The 22,982-nt window shown below is 39.5% G+C and overlaps 1 protein-coding gene across 1 annotated transcript in view; it reads right to left on the bottom strand.

Annotated features, from left to right (window-relative positions):
- The window catches only part of LOC121368734 (multiple epidermal growth factor-like domains protein 10), a 47,659-nt gene that overhangs the window by 18,850 nt on the left and 5,827 nt on the right, over window positions 1-22,982 (bottom strand). The window contains exons 2-8 of the mRNA XM_041493483.1: window positions 20,566-20,697; window positions 17,989-18,198; window positions 7,688-7,897; window positions 6,770-6,898; window positions 5,508-5,648; window positions 4,585-4,731; window positions 4,052-4,195 (exon numbers count right to left, since the gene is read on the bottom strand). Coding sequence (XP_041349417.1) covers window positions 4,052-4,195; window positions 4,585-4,731; window positions 5,508-5,648; window positions 6,770-6,898; window positions 7,688-7,897; window positions 17,989-18,198; window positions 20,566-20,697 — 1,113 coding nt within the window. The remainder of the gene's footprint in view (window positions 1-4,051; window positions 4,196-4,584; window positions 4,732-5,507; window positions 5,649-6,769; window positions 6,899-7,687; window positions 7,898-17,988; window positions 18,199-20,565; window positions 20,698-22,982) is intronic.

The following is a 22,982-nucleotide window of genomic DNA, read 5'->3' as shown; positions in this document are numbered from 1 at the left end:
CAGTGCGTCATTGAATATATGTATGTTTAAGTCAAAACCCGACATACATACAATAGAGATATTCAAAATATAAAAATACATATATAGCCAGTGCCAGGTCTGTCCACATCTGCATGTAAGTCAAACGTTGCCAAGCCATGGGGCCTTAGAACCGCGTGGTTGTTGGACAGGTACGAATACTGTCGACTAACGATCGTTCTATTTTTGTGGAACGTAGTTGGTCTGATTGGTAGCGTTCCGGCCCAACAATTGCGGGCGATTGGGTGCCACAGGTTCGGGTCTCGGTAACGGCATGAGGAAATTTGTGAAGGCAATAAAGGATTTTAATATCCCCTGTGCCAGTGCGTCATTGAATATATGTATGTTTAAGTCAAAACCCGACATACATACAATAGAGATATTCAAAATATAAAAATACATATATAGCCAGTGCCAGGTCTGTCCACATCTGCATGTAAGTCAAACGTTGCCAAGCCATGGGGCCTTAGAACCGCGTGGTTGTTGGACAGGTACGAATACTGTCGACTAACGATCGTTCTATTTTTGTGGAACGTAGTTGGTCTGATTGGTAGCGTTCCGGCCCAACAATTGCGGGCGATTGGGTGCCACAGGTTCGGGTCTCGGTAACGGCATGAGGAAATTTGTGAAGGCAATAAAGGATTTTAATATCCCCTGTGCCAGTGCGTCATTGAATATATGTATGTTTAAGTCAAAACCCGACATACATACAATAGAGATATTCAAAATATAAAAATACATATATAGCCAGTGCCAGGTCTGTCCACATCTGCATGTAAGTCAAACGTTGCCAAGCCATGGGGCCTTAGAACCGCGTGGTTGTTGGACAGGTACGAATACTGTCGACTAACGATCGTTCTATTTTTGTGGAACGTAGTTGGTCTGATTGGTAGCGTTCCGGCCCAACAATTGCGGGCGATTGGGTGCCACAGGTTCGGGTCTCGGTAACGGCATGAGGAAATTTGTGAAGGCAATAAAGGATTTTAATATCCCCTGTGCCAGTGCGTCATTGAATATATGTATGTTTAAGTCAAAACCCGACATACATACAATAGAGATATTCAAAATATAAAAATACATATATAGCCAGTGCCAGGTCTGTCCACATCTGCATGTAAGTCAAACGTTGCCAAGCCATGGGGCCTTAGAACCGCGTGGTTGTTGGACAGGTACGAATACTGTCGACTAACGATCGTTCTATTTTTGTGGAACGTAGCGTTCCGGCCCAACAATTGCGGGCGATTGGGTGCCACAGGTTCGGGTCTCGGTAACGGCATGAGGAAATTTGTGAAGGCAATAAAGGATTTTAATATCCCCTGTGCCAGTGCGTCATTGAATATATGTATGTTTAAGTCAAAACCCGACATACATACAATAGAGATATTCAAAATATAAAAATACATATATAGCCAGTGCCAGGTCTGTCCACATCTGCATGTAAGTCAAACGTTGCCAAGCCATGGGGCCTTAGAACCGCGTGGTTGTTGGACAGGTACGAATACTGTCGACTAACGATCGTTCTATTTTTGTGGAACGTAGTTGGTCTGATTGGTAGCGTTCCGGCCCAACAATTGCGGGCGATTGGGTGCCACAGGTTCGGGTCTCGGTAACGGCATGAGGAAATTTGTGAAGGCAATAAAGGATTTTAATATCCCCTGTGCCAGTGCGTCATTGAATATATGTATGTTTAAGTCAAAACCCGACATACATACAATAGAGATATTCAAAATATAAAAATACATATATAGCCAGTGCCAGGTCTGTCCACATCTGCATGTAAGTCAAACGTTGCCAAGCCATGGGCCTTAGAACCGCGTGGTTGTTGGACAGGTACGAATACTGTCGACTAACGATCGTTCTATTTTTGTGGAACGTAGTTGGTCTGATTGGTAGCGTTCCGGCCCAACAATTGCGGGCGATTGGGTGCCACAGGTTCGGGTCTCGGTAACGGCATGAGGAAATTTGTGAAGGCAATAAAGGATTTTAATATCCCCTGTGCCAGTGCGTCATTGAATATATGTATGTTTAAGTCAAAACCCGACATACATACAATAGAGATATTCAAAATATAAAAATACATATATAGCCAGTGCCAGGTCTGTCCACATCTGCATGTAAGTCAAACGTTGCCAAGCCATGGGGCCTTAGAACCGCGTGGTTGTTGGACAGGTACGAATACTGTCGACTAACGATCGTTCTATTTTTGTGGAACGTAGTTGGTCTGATTGGTAGCGTTCCGGCCCAACAATTGCGGGCGATTGGGTGCCACAGGTTCGGGTCTCGGTAACGGCATGAGGAAATTTGTGAAGGCAATAAAGGATTTTAATATCCCCTGTGCCAGTGCGTCATTGAATATATGTATGTTTAAGTCAAAACCCGACATACATACAATAGAGATATTCAAAATATAAAAATACATACATACATACACACATACATGCATACACATAAAAATACAAACTCTCTCTCTCTTACACACACACACACACACACACACACACACACAGAGCAAAACAAAAGGAAAAAAAAGAAGAAGAAAAAGAAGAAAACAAAAATGTTTAACAACTTCCTTCCCGAGACATTTTACGAATGTGTTCATAGATGAGATCTTTATTCGACCGTGCCCGAATTCCTAGTTTATTTATGATATTACTGTTGTGGTGTACTCAAGAATTCAGACACAAATATTTTGTGTAGACACGTTTCTTAAAATATGAATGTATGGCTGGGTATAAATTAGAAAGAGTAGTACAAAATGTACAATCAACTTCGATCGAATAAAAGTATCCCTGTCAGTTTTTCGCTATTGTCATTCTCTCTCTCTCTCTCTCTCTCTCTCTCTCTCTCTCTCTCTCTCTCTCTCTCTCTCTCTCTCTCTCTCTCTCTCTCTCTCTCTCTCTCTGTGTGTGTGTGTGTGTGTGTGTGTACGTAGTTTTGTTTGTTTGTTTTTTTGTGTGTTTTTTACCCCTGCGAACTGTAAACAAGCCATGTAACGAAGTAATCCAAGTACAGTAGAATCGCATTGAACACCGTTAGTGCACCACAATTTGTTCGACCCATCGGCTATTACGACGCAATCGTTCGGCCACCTTCTGGAGTGTCTGTGACCCTTTATAATGTGCATTATCGAATTAAAACAGAAGCGTATTTATATGTTTCTAATTTTGTATGAAATAAAATACTAGTATACCAAGAAATTCAAAGCGTTACACATTGCAAAGTAAAGCATTAAGTACTTAGTGCTAGTATAACCAAGAAGGTTGGTTTGATTTTATTGAATCAATTATACTTTGCTTACACATTATTACCTCCCTTGTCCAGCCACTAGACCAGATACATTCATGTCAGTGATATTGCCACTGGCAGAAACATTAGGTGTTCTATATGACTTTGCTAAAATAACGTAATACAGTCATTGTCCGTCACATTTCAATGGTCTAAAGGCAATGATGTGACCGAGTGATCGGAGATTAGTGAATTATCACTTGCATATGAGAGAAATTGCTAAATCACCATTCGAAGTGTTGAAAACTGAAATGACACTACACATAATGGATGATTCACATTGCACCCAAATATATATGAATGCAATTCGAGACTTCGAATAATGTATTATTTGCTTCTACAAATTGAATGGAATACCGGTACGAGCGAAATATTGCTCGTTATACTGATTTTCCATTGAAGGGGCTGACGTTAACGTGCGAGTGAGGGCTAGTATTCAACACCAGTGTTTCATTGAACAAAGAAATCGGGACTAAAAAAAGCAGTGTGTTCGACCGTTCTACGTTCGAGCCAATGTGATTTTACTGTATTCCAATACAATATTATATGTTACTGTTGTATAAGTATAGACTATGAAAAACACATTTAATATCTAACATGATGCTCATGAAATATGTTTAGATTCCAGAAGTTCTGCTTAATTACTAATATACTCAGTAAAATTGATAAAGATATCTGCATATCCAGGCTACACATTTAAGGTACAACAAGTCACTGTAAGTATTTAGCTTTAGTGATAGAAACTTACGAACTACGCAGTCTTTCAATTCCCAGCCACTCAGACATCCCTGAGTACAAGTGCCAAATAATGTGTCACAGTCTTGATTACCATTGCAGTGTCGATCATCACACGACGCGTTACAGTTGTAGCCATAGGTTCCATCGGAACAAACTGAATAACATAAAAAACACAACTTTCATATATAACATGCAATACCTTTTAAACTATTTTCGATCCTTCTGATCGCATTTCCGCTTTTGATTGAAATGAAATGACACGTGGCTGCTCAACAGATGTTATTGCTTCAGCATATTTTCCTGGATTCAAAATATGTGAAGATGTAATTTATTAAGTTTTAAAATGAACATTTACATTATCTATTAGCTTCGGAAAAGAGCTACAATCGTCCATATGAATATTGCTACATACATGATAACACGCTAGCAGCTTTAACTATGAATGTTTTCTAATATATGATATTGATATCAGACCGTGGAATTAACGATAAATGTTTTCAGCAGTACCCAACATGGGAATGTAAATCAACAGAAATTACATACGCTCGGTACAATCCACAGATCGATATCCTCGGTTACAACCGCCAGCACACTTCCCAGTCACGTGATTACAGGAACTGGAACTATCCAAACAGTTCCGTTGCACACATGATTTTCCACAAGCTTTTCCATATTGACCATCAGAGCACTCTGAAATATTTAGGAAATCTTTCTACTACAACATTTATTCACCTGGCCCAGTGTGCATTAACATGATAACACCAACGTGATGAAAACAGTTGAACATATTAGCACTATGATTTATATGAAATGACACAAATATAAACATGGTTCATACCTGCATATGTCAAGGATACATATTCTTATGTTCATGCAATATTTCGTATCCTTTTGAATGAGAAATAATAATTTTAATAGCAACAGATATATTGAAGTGTGCATTCTATTGAAGACCCAGAACATAAATATGTAGTACATAAAATGAAGCATACTGCTCACTTACCGACATTCAATTACGATGCAATATTTTATTATTTTAATGACCATGTTATTTAAACACTATTGCAACAATTCTACAAAGAAACACTTAAGGACAAACAATAGTTAAAGTTTTTTTGTTTAACGACACCGCCAGAGAACATTGATTTATTAATCGTCGGCTATTGGTCGTCAAATATTTGCTGATTTTGACGTAGTCTTAGAGAGGAAACACGCTACATTTGTTTTCATTAGTAGTAAGGGATCTTTTATATGCACCATTCCATAGACATGATAGCACATACCACGGCCTTTGATATACCAGTCGTGTTGCACTGGCTAGAACGAGAAATAGCCCAATGGGCCCACCGACGGGAATCGATCCTACACGCATCAAGTGAGCGCTTTACCACTGGGCTATATCCCGCACACAAACAATAGTTGCACACTGCTGTACTTTGTCTAATAAGACAAAACTATTTTATTACTTTCTATACACTCTGTTCCCATCCATCCTGGATCACATCCATTTGTACATGTCCCTTTGACGTCACATGATGATATGCCGTCACAGTGTCTACTAGAACATTGTTTACTGCATAAGTCACCATACTGACTGGAATCACAACCTGAAAATATATATATTAATGTTATCGAATTTTGTAAATACTTCTTTTTAAAACAAAACACCAATTGTTTATAAACGTGGTTTAAACTTAGTAATACTATACATGTACAGAACGTAATATTTTAAATAATATAAAAATAATGATATTGGTAATGCAGTATAGGCTATCTGTGGTTGTATTTTAATCAAAAGACTAAGCTCGAGAATCCAAATCCCGACAATTGAACCACATAATTACATGAAATTTCCATACGCATGTACATAAATGCACAAACACACACACACACACACACACACACACACAAACACACACACACACACACACACACACACACAAACACACTCACGCACACACACACGAACACACACACACGAACACTCACGCACACACAAACACACACACACACTCACTCGCGCACGCACACACACACAAACACACACACAAACACTCACACACACACACAAACACATACATACACACACACTCACACACACTCAAACACACACACACTCACGCACCCCCCACACACACACGCACACGCACTCACACAAACACACTCACGCACACACACACACTCACACACACACACTCACGCACACACGCACAAACACACACACACTCACACTCACACACACTCACACACATAAACACACACACACACACACTCACGCACACACAAAAACACACACACACTCACGCACGCACACACACACACACACAAGCACACACTCACGCACAGAAACACACACACTCACGCACACACACACAGACACACACATACACACTCTCACGCACACGCACACACACACACACGCACACACACACACACACACACACACACACACACACACACACACACACACACGAACACAGACAAACACGCACACACGCCTTGCATAGCTGACGTACCTTTTGGTACTCATATGGTTACCTCGTTCTTTTGTTATGTTGTTGTTGTTTTTCCATCGACACAACGCTGGTGCATCGCTGGTATTAGAACAGTGTATTAGATGGATGTATGTGTCTCTTCCCAAAGTGGCCAAAGCACTTATCAGCAATTGTTTTATACACAGGTATATGTCAGTACATACTGGCGATAGAATTCAGAAGCTACATCTTACCATCACATTTCGTGCCAGTCCAGTTTGGTTTACATCCTCCTGTACATTCTCCAGTTGTGTAGTTACACGGTCCATTCAGGCAGTGACAAAACTGACTGCAGTCATCACCAAACGTTCCAGGATCACAAACTGAAATAATGTATACATTATATCAACATATACACCACTAGCACTTTTATGTATGTATGTATATGTATGTATGTATGTATGTATGTACGCTTGTACGCATGTACGTATGTACCTATGTATGTATGTATGTATGTATGTATGTATGTGTGCATGCATGTTCGTATGTATTTATGGGTGTATTCCGGTTTACAGAGGATCCGGTCTTGAGAAGTTTCACTACATATATCAGTGTGTGTGTATATATATATATATATATATATATATATATATATATATATATATATATATATATATATATATATACCTTGCTAGTAATACACAAATGTAGCTGGTTTTCTCTCTAAGATTATATGTCAGACTTACCAAATGATTGACATCTAATAGCCGGTGATTAACTGATTAATATGCTCTAGTGGTATCGTCAAACAAAACAAACTGTAACTTTGTATACTGTCTATGTTTTGTCAATACCTCTGTTAACAAAACACACGAAATGTGTAGGAATAATTTTTTACATGCACATGTAACGTTACTTGTGAAATAAATCAATCGTTAGCATCGATAATCGGACTATGTCAAATTGCACTAAATAAATATGCATCAAAATAATTTGAAAACAGTATGGCATTGATTAGACATGAGACCAGTGGCATGCCTAAAAAGACAGATAGCGGCAGCAACAACAATCACTACAAACCAACTAAATTAAACATTATTGGACTTGGCACATTAATCTAACATAAAGCACAACTGTATGAATGGTGTATAGGATTACAGTTATGTACTCACTATACACTTCTACTTCACAAAAGTCCATTGTGCTTTTGCCGTCACTGTTTGTTTGGTTCCGGTAGAGAGTGATGTATCTGGCTGTACTGTCACATATAACAGTTGTTATATTAGGACTTTTTATAGTGGTTGTACCACACAGATGACCTGTATTCGTTTGGTTGGCTTCTGTTGAGCTGTAGATGTAAACACCGTTTCTTCGAAGTTTATCTGTTAAAATATAACGATTAGTGATCATGGCTGAAAGGTGAACATTGATATTTTATTATACACTTATTACTGATATTATGATCATCAGTAATAGTCGTAGTAATAATAGTAGGACAATATGTAGTAGTAGTAGTAGTAGTAGTTTAGTAGTAGTAGTAGTAGTAGTAGTAGTAGTAGTAGTAGTAGTAGTAGTAGTAGTAGTACTATTAGTAGTAATTGTAGTAGTAGTGGTGGTTGTTGTAGCTAGTAGTTATAGTAGTTATAGTGGTGGTGGTGGTGCTAGTAGTAGTTGTAGTAGTAGCAGCAGTTGTGGTAGCATTAGTTAAGTACTCGATTATTAGTCGTGCTAGCATACACAAACACATACACACGCGCGCTCGCGCACATACATCAATGTAATACATATAATGCATGTACATTAATAGGTGACCGCGTGGCTTGAAGGCTCCACGTGTACTGTCGGTTAACAGAGCATTCTTTTTTACAAAGTTCTGATGGCCGAATGGTTATCTTGGTGATTTGGTAACTGTGGACGAATTGGTGCTGTGACGGAACCTCATTAGGGCCTCCTTAGCTAACTTGACTTTGTTTTTGTTAATACGTTATGATTACAGCTGGAGAGCGTAATAATGCTGCTACCCTATTGATTTTTATATGTAGTTTTAAAGCAGAAGATTTGCTATTTATTATATTAACAATGTTGTTATATTTCAATGTCGGTTTGAAAGTTATCACGCTTAAAATCGTTTCAAATACAAACTTTCACCTTTTTCATAGTGATAAAATAATTATTGTAATAAAACGGTAATAGTCAGAGTGAAATGGAATAATGGAATTCAGATGATAATGTGCTATCTAGGAAACCTATTTAATAAAATACATATTGTTCTGCTATTGTGTCATTCCAATAATGGGTGGGACCATTAACACAAATCAGAATTTCAACTGCGTGTAAGCTGTCTGAAAGAAGACAAGCCTAAGGGGTGCACTAACGTCCGCACCGTTGATTATACAAGGTCGGCATGTCTTGATGGAATCATCTTTGGATCCAGTCGATTCTTGTCATTCTGTACTTTTCACTCGCAAATTCGCAAATATGTCTTCGTTGAGAGCAGACGTTGTTCTATGCACTCTCGAGCTCCCCCCCCCCCCCCCCCCCCGGGGGAGATGATCGCCTCGTACGGCAAATTGATTGAGTACAAAGTCGCGTACACTGGGTCACGGGCAACCGTGACCCTAGTGTACGGCGACCCCAAGAAGAAGAGAAGGAGGACCGGTTCCATAAAGAGGCCGTGCGCGCCAGGGGCGGCCCGGGGGGGAGGCAAAGCCAGCAGCTAAACTGCAGGCGGCGGCTCCTTCTGTGTCGCTGCCCCCCGACCCGACCCGACAGAGTTGCCAGATCTACTGACAAACCTGCGAAGCCAGCTGTAGTCCCACACGTTGTTGTGGTCGACCCGCCAGCCAGCCCGGATCCGACTCCTCCAGCGGCTCGAGTTGTGACTCCCCTACAGCAGAGGAAACCACCAATCGAGCCGGCCCGTCAAGCGGCCGCTGGGAAACGAAAGGCCACCACTCCACCAACAACTAGTCAGGAAAGGGACAGGCCTCCCCCACCACAACAGGAAACGGACAAGTCTAATCTCTGGTCCCTACAGACAGCCAAGTTACGTCACCCATACCAGCATTACCTGGTGGCGGACACCAGTGACACCTCTCAACTGCAGCCCGGCCTCAAGGAGAGGTACTTTAAGACACTGCCGCAGCAGATCGGAGGAGGTGACTTTGCATACCACCGCACGGTGCCTGGTGCCAAGACTCCTGGAGTGATCCTCACCTTTGGCCAGCAGGGAATCTACAGACAGGGCCTGCTAGTAGCGCAAATGGACAGTGCGACTATCCACAGGATGATTAAGATTCTCTGCGGCAAGGCATCGTCCTTTGTTGCGAAATATCTGGTGGAATGGAACAACTACCTACCTCACTACGTCTTCCAGGAGTTCATTACCACACCGTAGACAACTTCCCTACCAACATCCTTCGCCTCCGTGAGTATGGACTTATTCAGACTTTAATTTTTAGGCCGTCATTTCAAAAACTTTGTTTATTTTTTTTGTAAACAGTCTATACACCTTTACTTTCGGCAGTCCGTCTAAATTGCTCAAATCACCTTAAAACCTTTTCGGCCGAGCAGTCAAAACTACTTTTGGGTGAATTTTAGAGTCCAGACATGTTTTTGGATGCAGTTATTCATAGTAGACTTAGTTTTTTGACAGGTTTTGCCAAGGAATCGAACTTCAGCCAATCACAGCACGGCTATCACTTGGTGTCTGCTAATCGGTCCGCGCTCTCGCTGGACTTCACTAAATGGTTTCATTCCAAATTCCGCCCACCTCAAACTCAATCCCCCCCCCCCCCCCCCCCCCCCCCCCCCTCCTGTCCCGGAATTGGTCACTGGCGAAGTCAGAGGCTAAATCCGGGGTGGGCATGAACCTTGATTGGATAGGGGCACGTAAATAAAGTTCCACTCCACTCCACTCTTTGGATCAAACGGTGAAACGCCGGGTGTGAGTCACGCCTGAGCTGGCTCTCGCGGAAAGGAACCCACTCTTGGTAAATATATCTTGATCATTATGTGTAATATGCCTGTTGTGTGATATAAGATAGAAGTATATTTCTTCTGTTGAATTGACATTATTAATCTGTGGTACTAACATACGCTTGAAAACTAATTAGTAACCCGAGATTTTACCCTTGTATCTGAAAGGGGATTATTGTTCACCGTTAATTGTAACTAGCCGACCAACCGAGCATAAGATTACAAGGCGCACTGTTAGTTATTAATCTGATGACTGTAGATTAAGAGACTTGTGAGTTATTATTCCTTTGTTTGTGTTCTCATATATGATTAATAAATATGTATTAATGTATTCATAGTTGAGTTATGATTCGTTAGTGAATAACAAATAATGATCAGTTACTCTAATCAGGGTACTAACTTGTTTATTTTTGCTAGAAATTGTCAGGTGACAAACATATAGTCCACTACCCCTAGACGGGTCGAGCCAAAATAATAAGGTGTTTTTATAATTCCAGTCGGACTGGTCACCGTGACAGGTGCCATAGGTTCGAGTCCCAGTAATGACATGAGAGACAATTTGTGAGGCCACGGGGTCTCGTGGTATATATTCTTGCGCAAATAAACTCGTGCAAATCCATCTAAGTTAAGGAGTGACCGCGTGGTTTGTAGACCTACCAAGCATTGTCGGTTAAAAGAGCATTATTTTAAAGAATGTTTCGATGGCTGAATAGTTATCGTGGCGGTCTGGGAACTGCGGGCGAATCAGTGACATGGGCTCGAATCCTAACAACGGCATTATGACAATATTTGATGTTAATTATATACATCTAAGCATACGTTAAGCACACTCTAAATAGAAATGCATTTTTAAAAGTACAAGCTGCTGAGAGACAGATGAATTGAACATGCAGTGTTATGGAACAGTACTTACAATGAACTTTTTAATTTTTAACACTGGTACTTAGTATCCCTACAAACGGAACAACATTTGAATAATGCTGCCTTCATATATAAAAAACGACCTCAAAACAAGGTATGTGTTTTTAAAATAAAAAGGTTCCGGCAGACTTATTATTTCTGGCATTGCTTAACTTATGCTAAGAAGAATATAATTATGCATATAACATATTACTTTGTTTTGTAGTTGTTAACATTTATATTTGAATCAAAAGAACGATATAGAAATGAAAAATAGAAATTATGAATTTTACATGCATCATATTTGAGTCAGATAATAAGATTGATAATTGAGAATCCCCATAATGCAAGATGTCCCAGTTAGACGTCAGTTATATACATCAACACATAAGTTAAGCACAGACTAAACAGAAAAGCAATTCTAAAATATTGCACAAAACCCCCCCACAAAACAACCCATAAAAACAAGAAAACAGGCCATTGAAATGTGAACTGTTGTGAGATAGGTGAATTGTACATGTAATGCACACTTGCCTAGTAATGGTACGTACATTTACTTTTATGTTATTAGACTTGTGTTTAATGACAAAATAATAATGAAAAGATTATTTGCATTTAACTAGAACTCTGGCATGCGTATGCGTAATTTCGGTTGTGCACGTGTAGCCAGCCACCCGGGAGTGTAGCTTGCAAGCGTGTCAGCAAGATTGGAAAGGAGGGTTTCGAAGACTGGCTGGTTGAAAAAAAAGATTTTAATGAATATTCAAATGAAAAACAAATGGCGCAAGAATACACGTTTCCCTACGTATTCGCCGGCCTTGATAGGAATGACATCGAGCAACTGAATTTTAAGATCGCCCAGCGGAAACTACTTTAAAAAGGTCGTCGTTTGGCTATAAGAAAGAAATGTTTTATTTAACGACGCACTCAACATATTTTATTTACGGAATATATCAATTGTGTCTGGTATAACGATGTTACATTTTTATTTTAATTCGTACAAATATAATTCTCTAAATAAAACAAACAAACAACAACAACAATAATTCAATGGAATAAAAGAAACGACGCACTCAACACATTTTATTTACGGTTATATGGCGTCAGACATATGGTTAAGGACCACACATATTTTGAGAGGAAACCCGCTGTCGCCACTACATGGGCTACTCTTTCCGATTAGCGGCAAGGGATCTTTTATTTGCGCTTCCCACAGGCAGGATAGCACAAACCATGGCCTTTGTTGAACCAGTTATGGATCACTGGTCGGTGCACGTGGTTTACACCTACCCATTGAGCCTTGCGGAGCACACACTCAGGGTTTGGAGTCGGTATCTGGATTTAAAATCCCATGCCTCGACTGGGATCCGAACCCAGTACCTACCGGCCTGTAGACCGATGGCCTACCACGACGCCACCGAGGCCGGTCGTTTGGCTATAAATGCAAGTGCAAGATTGTCAGCCATTACCGGGTGCGGTGTCTGATACATACATGGCCACTAACGAGCTGGCTAATAACGCAGAACTAAACCTCCTACTCGAATGTATTGGTAGAACAACGTTACACGACGTGTTGCGACTGGACGAAAACGTTGGGGAGTCGGACGTTAGTAACCGTGTCCCAGGCGAGAAACCATTGTTTACTAATGACTGTATTACACGACCGAGATGCGTGGCTGAAGATAAAGACAATATGATAGGGCTTTCATGGTGATTAAAAAGGGCAAACAAAATTAAGACCTCAAGAAATTTCAATTTCTCAATGAATTTCTACTAACGCCAGAATTATGACTAAATTGATCATAGAGGGACAGCTGACTTCACAAGGGTTTCTCAAATACCTCGACTATAAAGGATGCACAGGGGATTATATACAATTCCATACCACAAAGTCAGCTATAATGTTTGAACACATGCACCGAATAATGCAAGCTAAATAACACGATGTTGACTATCATAACATGTTCTACTGTCTGGAAAAAGTATGGGACATGGGTAGGAAACTTGTTAAATCGAATAAACAGTTCGTTTCTGGCGGACGAGAAAAAACAAAACCGAAACGTTATATTTAATGATGCGACGCACCCAACACATTGTATTTACGGTTATATGGCGTCAGACATACATGTGTATGGTCAAGGACCACACAGACATTGACATTGGTCGCTAGATTAGATCGGGTGGTCAAAAAGAAATTAGATAGACGTGTTCGTATACCACTAGGTGATTTGAGCAATTTAGACGGGCTGCGTCGGACTGTTTACAGAAAAATAAACATAACATTTTGAACTGCGGACGAAATGTTTTAAGTCCAACTAAGCCCCAAAAAGGAGGTGCCTGTCCTAAGAGAGGGTGCGCAGCGGAACTCATGGCGAGTTGATGGGATGATCGGCTCGGAACCTCGTATTCTTCCGGAAGTATCAGCTTGATAATCCGATGGATGGATTGGATTATCCATGTCTGCCTTCAGCAAGCCTTGCCGGTACATCCCGTTCCGTCCTGCAGTCAGGTAGAAGGAGTGACTTCCCTCGACATACTGGAACTGGTACCGCCCTTGACCAGATGGTGTTGGTCTCCAGCTCTTTGGGACGAAGGGGCCTGGTAGTTGAGAGGTCGCAGTGAACTCCCCCTTCACACACTCGCGGTACCGTCCAGGAAGCTTGTTACGGGCGATCTGGCAAGTCGTGGGCTGTGTGTCAGACATGTCCTGGACCAACACCTTCCTCTTCTTGGCGTCACGCTCCGTAACAGCTGTCGCAACAACTTGTGGAGGCGCCGGTGGACTGGTTGGTGCGGACATCACTCTTCCGGTCTCCATTGGCGCTGGTGCTACAGGGGGAGGGACAGTCACTGCCAGTTTAGCCGACAGCTTTAGCCCCCCCCCCCCCCCCCCACACACACACACCCGCCTTTGTCGCTCTTGGCGTCTGCTGCTTTCGAGTAGTGAGGGATAGTCACGCAGAATGGACCGCCGCAGGAAGTTGACCTGCCAGTTTTGATTCCCCCTGAACCGCTCCTGCCGGTCTCGTCTTCTTCTGTGAAGCCGGACGGACCGCCCCTTGCGGTTGAGCCGCCCGGTTTGGTCCCCCTGAACCGCCGTGGAACGCCGGCTCCTCCTTCTTCCTGAACGGCCAAGCTCGCGCAACACAGTCCCAAGGGTCGGGGGGGGGGGGGGGGGGGGGGGTTGGCGAAGAGAAACCTTGACGTTTGCTAAACACAACTGCATTGTAGCACAACTCGAGTAGGAGAGGGCTGGAACAAGAAATAGCCCAATGGGCCCACCGACCTGGCGGACGAGATGCCATATGTCTTAAAGGGAGACTAAACTAAAACATGAGCATTATGTCTTGGAAAGATGCATACACGGACCACAAACACATACTGACACTTTAAGAAATTAAAATCGCGTAATTTTAGAGTTAATACAAAAAAAACCACCGTCATTATTCCTGCCAACTGGGGTCAGCCATTTTGTTTCGTTTTCGTGGCGCCCGGTACTATAGCTCGGGGCGAAGTGACATCGGTGGACCCATTGCTCTATTTCTCGTTCCAGCCAGTGCTCCACAACTGGTGTAACAAAGACCGTGGTATGTACTATCCTTTCTGTGGGATAGTGCATATAAAAGATCCCTTCCTGCTAATCGAAAAGAGTAGACCATGAAGTGGCGACAGCGGATTTCCTCTCTCAATACCTGTGTGGTCCTTAACCATATGTCCGACGCCATATAACCCTAAATAAAATGTGCTCAGTGCGTCGTTAAATAAAACATTTCCTTCTTTCCTTCTTCCTTTAACTACTAGAACCCATGTTAATGTAAATATATGCATGCTTGCATTCAGTCCCAGTGTCACGGACAACACACTGAAACACGAACCACCGCCCAAGAAACGCTGCAGGTAACCAAATTCATCAACACAACGCTGTTAATCCGACTGCGGGGAGGCCACTCGATGTTTACGTGATTTAATTGGAAATTTAGGCTTTACAATAAACTTTACACTAAACTTTACAATTAATTATGATAAATATGTCCCTCCATCACAAAATATGACATTCTTAGGCATAACAATCGATAGCATAAAGCATGCATTAAACTTACCTGAAGATAAACTTGCAGATATGAGGTAATGTCTATTTCATTTTTCCAGATTAAAGAAAGCAAAAATGTTTCAGTTGCCACACTTGATTAGTAAGCTAAATTGGGCGGCACGTGCAGTGCAAGGTGGGCGTACATTTCTGAGGCGATTGATTCACTTGTGTAATACGGTCAAGCGAAAACATTACCATGTGCGACAGCAAAGTCGGATGTGACATGGTGGTTCGATTTATGTTATTATTTTAATGGGACAACGTTTGTCATACAGGGCGAAAGTGTCTCCTACCATTAATTTGCGATAGATGCGTCCAATCTCGCGGTGGCGGGGTGTATAACGGTGACTGGTTGTATGCAAACTGGCGAACGGATGTACCAGCCATTAGCAATCAACATATTAATATTAAAGAGTTGGCAATGGTGGACGGAAAGAGTTTGACCCGTACCCCTCTATATCAAAGGCTTTAAAGACTAACTCTAACCAACACCATTGAAAGGGGTGGGGGAGGGGTTACGGGTCGAACTCAGGCCAACCTATTGTGGCATACAGTACTAATACTGTTACAATGTGCTGTATTAACAATGGGGCATCGACCAACCCGGTGTTAATGTCAATTCGTGAACCTTTCTGGCTTTTCATCAATATATGGATTCCATCTATCGGCTAGGTATATTCCAGGTAGCAGTGAGTGACAATATTTCTGGATTGCGTGAAGATGATGATACGTTGTGGTAGAGTAAGTATAACAGTGACTCGTTGATTCATCATAAGACAATTGATTTTTGGTATATTTGTTTTATAAGAACATTAGCTTTGGAGCTTCCGTGTCTAGATTCTGAAATCAAAAGGTACAAACAATCGGCTTATGCCATACGTGCTAAAGAGATTTATTCATCAATGACAAAAACCTATCTAAGATGGTGTCTTTATTTTGGATTGACATCTGTACCATTTACTAAATAAACGTTACTTAGATATACAGCGTTTTTTTGTCCTAATCACTCGGTGCTAACCGAATACCTGAGTATTTTAATACAGGTCAGATTGATTCACATTGAAGCCGGAGCTGATAACCCTCTGTCATACTGGTCCCTTTCGTTGGTCAAGAAAGGCATTATGAGGCAGAAAGTTAAACACCACATGTACTACATGATATTCAACAAAAATTGGATTTCACAATTCCGTTGAATATTGCATTTTGGATTGCTTGTGTGGTAGCTTTCTTTACATTCTGTCATAAACCTACGTTGTTGCTGAATGGTCGAACTCACTGTAGTGTGTCACCCGATGAATAGCTGTGTATCCGTGACGTCATGCGGCATGAACATGGAGCGTCTCTCAACTTTAGACATTCCACGAATATACAGTTCGGTCAGAGAATACTTACTGTTCCACTGTACAAATTGCAAGACTTCCTTGGTGTCCTGCGACTGCATTAGAGAGGTTACGAGAACAGAACCAGATTAACTGTGTGACCTATGCCACGTCTATAAAAGTACCTAAAGGTGTGCTTGCTGCTTGTGGTTACTGTCCAAGCCAATACAGTGGTCATTTCAATACGATAAAGTGTGTTTGGAGGAACACTGGTTTTTATTATTTGTCAACATTCTTAAAAAAAAAATTTTGTAGCCAACTAAAATTTGACTATTACTCCAAACACGGTTTTGCGGGGTTTTTTTTTTTTTTTTTGCACAAAATGTTATTAACAGCTAATGACAAAATGACAATTAAACGATTATTTGCATTTAGCTATAACTGTGACATGCGCATACGTAATTTGTGTTGTGCACGTTCAGCCCGCCACCCGGGAGCGTAGTGTATTCAGTGTGTAGCTAGCAAGCGTGTCAGCAAGATCCCACCCCACCCTCCCAGGTTTTGAATCACATACTTTTAATGGATGCTGAACTTGTTTACCGTTAAACAAAATGTTGTTGGGAGTTAATATCGAGCTATTCAATATATCCATGTACATGGTTTAGTCAGAATGTACTGCACTATATGCGAATAATGCGTCATTCATATATTAAATATAGTAAAAAAAAAAGAAGAAAAAAAAAGGTTCAGACAGTTCTACACAAATACCGTATGTGCATACATAGAGATTAATACATAGCATATTTATGCTTACTATTTGCTTAGGTGTATATTATATTCATAGTACATATATTGCATTGCTTTGTGGCTTTTTGTTATTAACATGTAGTTTAGCATGAATAGGTTTGGTATGGTATTAAACCTGTCTCGCTGAACAGTGTTTTTTATTTACAAAGTACTGAGTTTACGGCAACTGTAAAATGTTTCTGATCAACAGAACCTTTACAACGATCAAATTACATTTTAAATGCATTTTTTAAAAGAATATTTCTGTTTCTATATTCAGTATTTTTGTTTACTTACACTAAATTAATTTGTACTCCACTTCAGTGTAGTCCAATACGAACATGTAAATAAAATTCGAGTTTATATAGCAATAGTCTGCATATAATGCTCAAGTACTTACAGTCGGTGCGGAAGTAAATATCTAGCTTGTGTATGTAGTAGTCTCTTCCCAAGTCTACTTCCCACCACGTGTATGGCAGATTCTCACCAGTTACCATACAGAATCCTCCTCCACCAGCGCGACGGTCGCCATCTACAGCAAGCACAGCGACATGCGTGTAATTTGGCACGTATGAACTCTGGTAGGTAGTTTTCTTCAATGCTACATTTTCTGAAATATCAATGACATGTAACATAGTGTACTATCTATACCACATAATAATGTTTAGCTGCCAAATTAAAATATCCATAAAATGAACATAATAATATCGTTTTAAGGTATTAAAATAGTTGAACTAAATTTTTTAATAAGCATACACAAATTATGCTGCAATTGTCTGAATGTCCATAAACTGTTTCTCCTTATACCTAGTACATTTCCGTGACCGATAGTTGATAAAACAAGGGTTTTTTTGGTTTTTTAAATCGCTAATTGATGAATGTGAAGCTGGTGAAAAACCATAAATATGTTGGAAAGAGTTATCAAACAAAAATGCTCGAATCTCTAGTGGCATGGGAGCATGTTAATACCGTACCCGAACCAAACAAAAACACTTTTCCTATTCTTATGTTTACTGAATATTGGATGTTTTCTCTTTAATGCTGGCGCGGTATACATATAATGCATAAGAACAGTTTTATAAAACACTAAAATACCACACGATAGCATGGGTATTATATACATATATATGTATATATAAACAGAATTAAGGTATGCATCCCACAGACTGAGCGCATTGAACATTTGGAACCCATAACGTTTATGCAACTCTCGTATAACAAAGTTGTCCTTTATACGGTTACCAATTACTTCTTTTTTTCACATGATTTACAATAAACAATTACATAGTTATCATTTATCAGACTATAATTATGAAATTTGTCATAGCAATATTCCATATGGGACACATTTAGGATAATAAAAGAATTGCCGGCTATTATCGAACTTTTACGAGTGACAAATGAATATTATTGCACGAGGGCCATAAATATGATAATATCTGATAGCGAGTTTGTTATTCTATTTATTATCCCAGCTATATTTGTCTACCTTAAGAAACTTTTGTTTTCGATATACATAAGCCTATACGTTCATGTACATATAGAAACGATGTAAACAATTTTCCTACACACATATTGGTGAAAACATCACTTGTTATTTTTCATAACACAGTATGTTAACACAAATACGTGTGATAACAATTTATGGACAACTCCTTGTTCAACTCGCTTTCGCTCGTTGTAAAATTATTGGTATCTAACGGTCAGTCATGTAATAAGCTCTTTTGCATAATGTTATGAATATGACTTTAACTTAGCATTTTAATCGCAGATAATTAAAAACAGTTCTATTTATTCAGGTTTAAAAATCCATAATGAAATGTATTAAGATAACATTTTATTACAAATTTAACAACGAAAATAGAAGGTCATAAACGCAAACTCTTCAAACTATGTGGCTTCATTTTCTTTTTGACAGTCGTAATGGCGTCATATTTGGTAACGACAAGGCCATCGGTTTATAAGTATAACATCGTCTAACAGTATTATACCGTACGTTAAACCAATGCAAATATTTTTCACCTAGAAATTATGATATATATATTTTTTTATCCGTTGTGAGTGACCGCTGGGGTTAATAAATATTGTTATGGCACACTTGTGACGTCACTACTCTATGAGACTATTCTGATTAAGCAGTCTTACTTAGTGAAATTGGCATTTTCATTTAGTCCTAAAGTAATAACGCAGCGTGCAATCAAAATCGAGCATGTACAATTTTAATTAAAAATAAATAAAACAATTACCGTACCAAACTCGTTCCACAAATTAAATATATATATATATATATATATATATATATATATATATATATATATATATATATATATATATATATGTTACAGTTAATCTGTATAATCAGGTAATATGTATATTACCTGATTTTTTTCAGCTAATATGTATATTACCTGTTTCATCAGGTAATATGTATATTAGCTGAAAAAATCAGGTAATATACATATTACCTGAAATATACTTCACTAATTTATACAGATTACCTGAAACGTGCAGAATGGTATTGACAAGTCTTTAGATCAATGTAGACCAAGTTCTCAGTTCAAAACAAGTCTTTTGATCAATGTAGTCCACGTTCTCAGTTCAAAACAAGTCTTTTGATCAATGTAGTCCAAGTCCTCCTTGATTGGTCAGACTTGTTTTGAACTGATATACATATTACCTGATTATACAGATTAACTGTAACATGTATATATATATATATATATATATATATATATATATATATATATATATATATATATATATATATATATATATATATATATTATATATATATATATATATATATATATATATATAAAAAAACAATTACAAAACATGAACAGTTCAGTTATTTAATTTTGTGATTGACATGTTTCAGCATTTTGGCCTTTTTCAAAATTGACAATAAGATGACATCACGAAAATGGTCATTAACTCATTTTATCCTTTAGCGACAGTCATCAAATATTTATTTTACCTGTTGTGCATTTTGGCCCAAACCATCCTTTTTGGCAGTTTCCAGAACATCCTGTGACGCCATTGCAGTTGGCAACGTCACAGTGACAGATGTAGCTACAGTCCAAACCATATTGCACTGACTCACAGGCGCCTGCCAAATAAAAATACAAATGACCTGGTGCAAATAAGGTGTGACATTTGACACCAAAAAAATATTTCTTTAAGCATGCACAAATCACCTATTTTTGGATGGGGTACATGTTTTATTTTAGCAAATGTTTTTATTCGCATGCCATCAAGCTTGATGTTTATTAGTAATATATAGCCGTTATGGTTGGGACATATTTCGTTGTGGTTGGGACATGCAGATTTCGGCATGCTCCACGAGTAATATCTCGAGAAAGCTGAGTCTCTGAAATAAAAAGATGGTAACATGCATTAAGGAAAGCTGAGAAATTAAAATGAACACATATCACCACATAATAGTGCATGCAGGAGGCATAATGCAGATTGGATATTGTACCGTTATGGTTTAGACACATTTAGTAGGTGCAATTTAGAATACAAGTGCAAGTGTTATGTACAGAAGATGGTTAGTAAAGTTGGGGAATTGTAGTCTATGACCAGTATTATCCAATAAACCTTTTTCTTTATTATATCTTCTCAATTCTCAAGTACCGATCCATAAATTTTTGAAATAAGCAATTTAGTGACTTTTGGCTTCATTTGATCATTGTAACTGAAAATACTGTCAAAATATCACTTTATAGCTGTTGTCATAGCAACGAAACATTCATTCAAGTTAGGTATGTGATTTATATCATAAATATTTGTATCCTGTTGCTTTATAAAGGAAATCACTAATATTAGTAATAATCTTTTATGTCTTATAAGTGTGTCACGCAAAAATAGTGATATTTGGTGCAGTTTATGAAAATGTTCGTTTTGATAATTCTGCTAGTTGTTGACCGATTCTTCTGAAATTTGAAACATGTTTAGTCTGTAGGTTTGGGATGTAGATAATATCAAGAAAAATAATATATTTCCATCACTCATATTTTTATCAGTGCCCCGATACTGGCTTCAAGTATTATTCCTCTTATTTGCACCAGGCCAAATATTAGACCCAGTAATAAATTGTATTAATATTGTTGGGATTTCAACAAGTGAATATAATATGAGTTTTCGTTTTCTTATTTTCTTTTCGTCTTTTTTTATGTAAATGAAACAGGTATCCCACATGGGCTACTTTTGCCTTTCGTATGCAGATATGAGAGTGCGTATTTCTTCTCCTCGACATTTGGATGACTGATACCTCCACCACACCCCACCCCACCTCCACCCCCAGTTCCTAAGGACGGTCCTTAAGAACGCTACCTGAAGTTGGGAACACAATCTCTACTGTTTTAAAATGTGTTCATATTTAGAGTAGAGCAAATAAAAACGTACAGTTTCTTCCTCAACTGGGGATGGCACAGTCACCCCCCCCCCCCCCTTAAGTCGGTTCCTACGGGCCTGTAAGGATTGTGTGGAGAGTTATTTTATTTTTTGACATTGGCATCTTACATTTAATGTATTAGAAAACATTTCAAAACAATGTGTTTGTTACGAAGCTTCATTCTTGCACAAAATCACGGTTACCTTTCATATTATACACAATTTTGGTTTCAACTTGTAAGGTACCTTGCTGAATATTTTAAATTATTGGAAGCAGAAAACAATGTCATATATTACTAACAGTCGGATCTGCAGTTGCCGTTGCTCCATACATATTTGACTGTGAACTTTAAACATTGATATGTATATGGGGCAAGGTTACACGAAGTAATGAATGTTATGTATGTGACTAGCAGCTGTTGGGTGTGTGCCGCGCAGACTAAGGTGACATGAGTGTATTAGGTATGTGACTAGCAGCTGTTGGGTTTGTGCCGCGTAGACTAAGGTGACATGAGTGTATTAGATATGTAACTAGCAGCTGCTGGGTTTGTGCCGCGCAGCAGAAGGTGACATGAGTGTATTAGATATGTAACTAGCAGCTGCTGGGTTTTTGCCGCGCAGACTAAGGTGACATGAGTGTATTAGATATGTAACTAGCAGCTGCTGGGTTTTTGCCGCGCAGACTAAGGTGACATGAGTGTATTAGATATGTAACTAGCAGCTGCTGGGTTTGTGCCGCGCAGACTAAGGTGACATGAGTGTATTAGATATAGCAGCTGCTGGGTTTGTGCAGCGCAGACTAAAGAGACATGAGAGTATTAGGTATGTGACTAGCAGCTGTTGGGTTTGTGCCGCGCAGACTAAGGTGACATGAGTGTATTAGGTATGTGACTAGCAGCTGTTGGGTTTGTGCCGCGCAGACTACCGTGACATGAGTGTATTAGTTATGTGACTAGTAGCTGTTGGGTTTGTGCCGCGCAGAGTAGGGTGGCATGAGTG

Source organism: Gigantopelta aegis, chromosome 3 (assembly GCF_016097555.1).
Source record: "Gigantopelta aegis isolate Gae_Host chromosome 3, Gae_host_genome, whole genome shotgun sequence".
Classification (NCBI taxonomy): Eukaryota; Metazoa; Mollusca; class Gastropoda; order Neomphalida; family Peltospiridae; genus Gigantopelta; species Gigantopelta aegis.
Note: the sequence above shows the minus strand (reverse complement) of the source record. Positions and strands in the feature narration are given on the sequence as shown.